The sequence below is a fragment of the Varroa destructor genome, unplaced genomic scaffold, assembly GCF_002443255.2.
Source record: "Varroa destructor unplaced genomic scaffold, Vdes_3.0 BEIS01000007.1, whole genome shotgun sequence".
Classification (NCBI taxonomy): domain Eukaryota; kingdom Metazoa; phylum Arthropoda; class Arachnida; order Mesostigmata; family Varroidae; genus Varroa; species Varroa destructor.
The window spans coordinates 3,473,182-3,478,760 of NW_019211460.1; the positions used below are offsets into that span (position 1 = coordinate 3,473,182).

At 36.8% G+C, this 5,579-nt stretch overlaps 1 protein-coding gene across 1 annotated transcript; it reads right to left on the reverse strand.

Moving 5' to 3' along the window:
- Positions 1-1,280: 1,280 nt before the first annotated feature.
- On the reverse strand, positions 1,281-3,545 carry LOC111254708 (lysosome-associated membrane glycoprotein 1-like). Its single transcript, XM_022815826.2, has 3 exons — positions 3,097-3,545; positions 2,385-2,639; positions 1,281-1,927 (listed from the first exon to the last, which is right to left on the reverse strand). The coding sequence occupies exons 1-3, from the start codon at positions 3,449-3,451 to the stop codon at positions 1,629-1,631; spliced, it is 909 nt and encodes a 302-aa protein (XP_022671561.1). The 5' UTR covers positions 3,452-3,545; the 3' UTR covers positions 1,281-1,628.
- Between the last annotated feature and the right edge of the window lie 2,034 nt (positions 3,546-5,579).

Sequence of the window (5,579 nt, forward strand, 5' to 3'; positions counted from 1 at the left end):
TATATATACTTAGCAGCTCCCCTTTGTTCTTCATTACCATTAGTCCTGTAATTATTGTCACTTCATAGGAGCATAAAAAATACTTTCTAGGTATTCCTTCTTATCATAGAGTCGTATGTTTGTTAACTACAAACCATCTTAAATTTGGTTCATCTCTAGATTTCCCTGGTCGAAGGATAGATTGAAGAACAAAACTGCTAAAGTACAATAAAAAAAAATCTGCTTGGATTGTGATTACAGTAATCTGGGCGAAGAAGGATAAGTCTACTGAAACATATAGCGCCAGTCAAGCGGCTTGGTTCTAAATCTTTGGTTTTTTTTTACATATTTTCCTTATAGATCAAAAATGAATGTATGGCCACCAGTAGGTAATGATTGTTGATACAAAATCGTCAATTGCTTTAGGCAAGGGTTTATCGATTTGCAAACTAAGTGTACGAGCTCGCCCATAGTTGAAGGTACGGATTTAAAACGTTTAAATGACCTGCCAACTATATATATATATATATATATATATAAGTAGCGCGTCCAAAATAGGGCTATTTTACGTGTTCTTACCATGTGAGTGACTGGGATGTTAATTTTCCTGAGTTTTACATTTCACTCACTTTGGACACAGCGTAAGCGTAATGTTCCGATGCCACGACGACGATACTTACGAATATCTGACTTTGTCTAGGAGATGATGACGAAAACACGGCATTACGTTCCCTGTCACACCATCAATGTAAAGACTAACCTAGACATTGCCCTAGGATAGACTGCCTTCACGAGAAGGCGGAAAGAGCATTGAACAAAAAAAAGGAGCTTCTGGTAGTAAAAAAATCAAGAACAGAAATGTACGTATTATTTTGTTCATATATGACCATACATAGGAGAACTGAAGGGAATAATCAGTAAACAGGAAGGCAACTTACTACTAAAATCTTGTGTTGTAGTTCTAGCTTAATGCCAGCAGCGAATAAGTCATCTAGTTTTTGCTTCGGTAGTACATTTCATCTAAAAAGAGATGGTATTTTTCTCATATAGAAGAAATCGCTTTTGTTATTCCGTACTGCATTTTAAAGACGATTACTCAAGATGTTTTATAAGCGATACATCAATAGCACTTAATGAGGGCTGTATTGACCCAACTGAATATTTTCTGCCCTCAGGAAAAATCAGTGCTTAACTCACACCTTTCAGATTGAAACGAAAGAGCTACACATTACTCAAACGCGACTTGCGCTGGCACAAATGTCCTGTGCACTCCATCCTAAGGAGAAAGTAAAAGTGGAGAATCGCAATTTTCGTCTGTTTTCAGTTTATTACCTGTGTAACACAGTATCTTTCGAAAAATTCCGCTCGTAAAAGCTTAGGACAGCTGCAAAATATCCATGTAAAAAAACTCGGGTGAACTTATGCTGATTTTAAGAAGGCTGCCATTCGACTCGGTCTGACCGAGTGGAATGCAGACTAGTTATTCGCCTATATTGTAGGTTAGGATTTTGCGTAAGCCTGCACTTGTAAAACAGTTGTACCCTAAAATTTTACAATTAACATTAATAATTAGTAATATTGATTTTGCAGCTAGTCCACCCATACTGTAGCAGGTGCTACATTGGATAGATTAACTTTCTGAGACTAGACTACACAGGTTGATATCCCCTTTGCCGGCTCCTGCGACGAGCGATTAGGTACGCAATTAGTACAATCACTACAAAAAGAGCAATTGCACAACCAATAGCAATAATCATCACATCCGAGTGGTAGTCGGATGTGCACTCTTTTTCGACACCAACGAAGTTTGCCGAATTCGAAGTACGAAAAGCCTCGTACTTCATATCAGAGAATACTAGGTATACCGCCTTTTCACCAAGACTTACTTCAGACGCCTGAGAGCATTTATAGTACTTGTTCTCGGCGACTTCGAACTGCCTCAATGTATCTGGAAAATAAATCGCAGATGTGTAAAAGAATTTTAAATGTATCCATATGTTGATATTTAAAATTGTCTCATTACTGTTATAATTGTTGTACATACTGATCTCATCTACAAGCCCCAAACTGAACGAACAGATCTTTAGACTTACAAAAATCAATGTTGATAGCACTCTGGCGTTAGGATGGCTAATTTCAGTGGGGTTAACACAAAACGTTAAGCTGCGGCCGCGTGTAACAATGAATTGAAAATAAAAGTTGCTGCTGCTAATAACAATAACAATGCTTTTGAAGATATCAAAATTTGCTTAATTTCACGTTTGTAAAAAATGCGACACCTCCAAGTCAAATATAGTCATACTACAAAATTATCTTCGTGGGTATCACCTTTAGGAAAAAGAGGATATAAAAACTACAGCACCATTAAAAACAAAAATAACGGGTCCGTTAATGCCCAAACTTACTGTTGCTAGTAGCTTCAACATGATCGGTTTTAACCGCGAGATCCCCGACGAAGTAAGATTCCTTAGTCTTCAGGAAAGTCACCTGAATCCACGAATTTTGCTCAACGAAATTTATCCAGAGGATAATCTTTTCTTTTCCGCATTTTGAATTAGCTTCGGAAACTGTTCCATTTCCGAAATTTAAATGGTACGGCTCGGTCTTGTTAAGTCTTTGCGCGACCGCTACTCTCGTTTGAACGATCAGACAAATTTGACCTGCAATTCGCAATTGTATGCAACGAAAAATTTGTCATCGTCAAAATCGCAATAACGTAACAATCGCAATAAGGAAACGCTGAACCTATATGGAAACATACGCATATTTAATTATAAACGATAACCAAAATGCCCAACACAGGGCACTATAGTGTAGAGTCTCACTACTCCTATGGATTACTATCATTTTCTACATGTAGCAACAGAGAAATATTGAAAAAGCAATCCTCTGTGATTACGTGTATATTAAAGTTTTGTTCAGTATCAAGTAGGTGGCGATCTGCCTTTTTCAAATCAGATCACTTGTCACTGCCTAAAACACTCACTATGGTTTTATTTAGAATATAATGCAACTAAATGACCTACTTGGCGCGTATATTGTCAAAATAAGCGCAAACAAAGCTAGGGTTGGGCAGTTCAATAGAATAGGCCAACAGAACGCGCCGAACAAAATTACCTGCATTGTTTTCCAGAGTGAAGTTTCCCAGTGCCGGTATCTTCGGGTTGGGAACTGGCGTTGGAGTCGGTGGTGATGCTGTTGTTGTTGTTGATGATGATGATGTTGGCGATGCTGTGGGCGTCGTTGGCGGAGTAGAGGGCTTTTCTGTAGTCGTTGTTGTCGTCGGTGTCGTCGTTGTTGTTGTCGGTGTCGTCGTTGTTGTTGTCGTCGGTGACGTGGGCGTCGTTGCCGTTGGTGACGTCGTCGTTGTTGTCGTTGACGTCGGCGACATCGTCGTCGTTGTCGATGTCGTTACCGGCACAGTCGTCGTTGTCGTTGACGGCACAATCGTCGTTATTACCTCCGTTATCATTCTAGATTCTTGATTCGGCTTTGTCACCGCCGGCCTTTTCGTCGTGATTGAAGTTAACGTTTTGGTACCTGCGTCTTCTGAGAGATGACAATCAGAAAAATCAATTCACGACCTCAATATATACATTTTGGACATACTGGGGGGGGGGGGGGGGGGATCTTTTTTATAAAATTTAAAAAAATTTTTTTTAAAAACACTTTCTTATTAAGTATAATAAAGGCTCACGAAAATTTTATTGCCAGCACTACCGTCACGGTAGGTTAATTGCAGAAAAGCAATTCACTTAATGCTAATTGTTACTTACGTGAGAAAGAAATGAAATTTTTTTATAGTCCTTTAGAGTAATTTGGTCTATAACTAAAGCAAAAAATATTTTGTTTTGTTTGGCGCAAATTCATTAACTCAGTTACTGTTGAATTCTTCGAGCAGCTAGTAAATTTGTAGTATTTATTGATCGCGTTTATTAAAGTAGCTAGGAACGAAACGATCATAGTAATACTATAATTAATTTTTAATTATTATTCAGCAAATTGTTTTTACGTATGTATGTACACTTATAAATAATTTATTTGATAAAAAGACCGATCGGTGTTGGTTCCTCCTTAAATACTGTTATTATATATAAATATCCATAATGATCACACAGCGCAGAAACACACTAATTGTGTCTGACGTCATTTTCAAATAAGCTAGCCTCAACAGTATCTGTTATTTTTCTATTTGTGGGATAGAAACCAAGAGAATACCTTCTTTATAAAGACAAAATATAATAATACATAATGAACGCGTAGGGAAATATGTAATAAATAGTCCTTTTAAATGAGCCATTCTCCCTGCAAACAAAGTTGTTACGTTCACTATTGCTTGCCAAAGCATCACAAATAAAAACATGAACTGCCAGATCGATGTACAATAGGAACATTTATATAAAATAGATTTGCTTGTTTTCATAAATTATGTAAGATTCATATATTATTGTTATGTAATAATATGCAAACAAATGGACACGAGTGATATTAAAAGGCCTTCCTTTGATAAATGTATAGTCGTGCCTTTAAAAACTCTGCGAACAGGTCACGAGTTTGTGCATCGAGCATAAAAATGGACGAATTGAAAAGTAAAATATTAGATAATCTTAAACAAGTAGTATAGAGAACTGCAATAAACGGTCTTAGAGACGTCAGATCCAATAGAAACAATTAAGCCATCCAATTAAATCATTCGCAAGTCCCTCCAAATAATAAAACTCTTATCACGGGAACAGCGATTATGTTTACTGTAAATATTTCGTGAGATGTGTAGGTAAAGACCATCAAAGCAAATCGGACCACCATTTTATAAAAATATTTTTATTTTTTCAATAATAAACATCAAACGCTGAAAAAAAGCTTTATAGAATATAACTACATTTTACTTTGGTAGGGAACTGTGCCTTTTGCCATTTTCGCTTATATTATTAGACTATTTCCGGATGAAAGAATGCTTATGGATTTCTACCCGGATTTCCGTTCCGCAGTTTCACCAGCGAACGCGTCTACGGCGTACTCCCACGTTTACTTATGAATACTTATTAACTTCTTCATTCATTTTTCGTTATACACTATATATGCTGAGTATACAGAAACAGTGTGCAATACCCTGTCACTTTTCCCAATTTAAGCTAAAGCAAATTCACAGTCTATTTATCCCGAACCCAAGTTCGTTGCTGCTACTATTATTTTAACTTTTTTCCTTTCTCTTCGTTACTCCGCTGCACTTATCCTTGTTGCTCTATTGCAGTTTTCTAGTTTTAATTCTCTACTCACCACCCTATTCCAACTACGTTTGACTCAAGTCGCACTGTTGTGCTACTGCGTTATCATATTACTCCGTCTTAACGATTTCCCAACATTACTTCACCAATTTCCTCAGTGTACTTCCATTGTTTAATTATCCTGATTCAAAATGATGCTCTGTTATGTTTTCGCTATTTTGTGGTCTTGTAATATTTTTCTTCGCTCAATTATCTAGAGCTTCCAATGACCTGTTTGCAATTATGCTACTATATTTGCTAATTTTGAAAAACCAAACTAGACATTACACAGTTTGAAAATAGAACAAGTAACTAAAGATGGCAACATAGATGTAT

Coding starts and splice junctions, on each gene's coding strand:
- LOC111254708 (XM_022815826.2), bottom strand. CDS start 3,451: ATGATAACGGAGGTAATAACGACGATTGTGCCGTCAACGACAACGACG. Junction 2,640..3,096: donor CACTCTGGAAAACAATGCAG/GTAATTTTGTTC, acceptor TGCGAATTGCAG/GTCAAATTTGTCTGATCGTT. Junction 1,928..2,384: donor TGTTGAAGCTACTAGCAACA/GTAAGTTTGGGC, acceptor TTTATTTTCCAG/ATACATTGAGGCAGTTCGAA.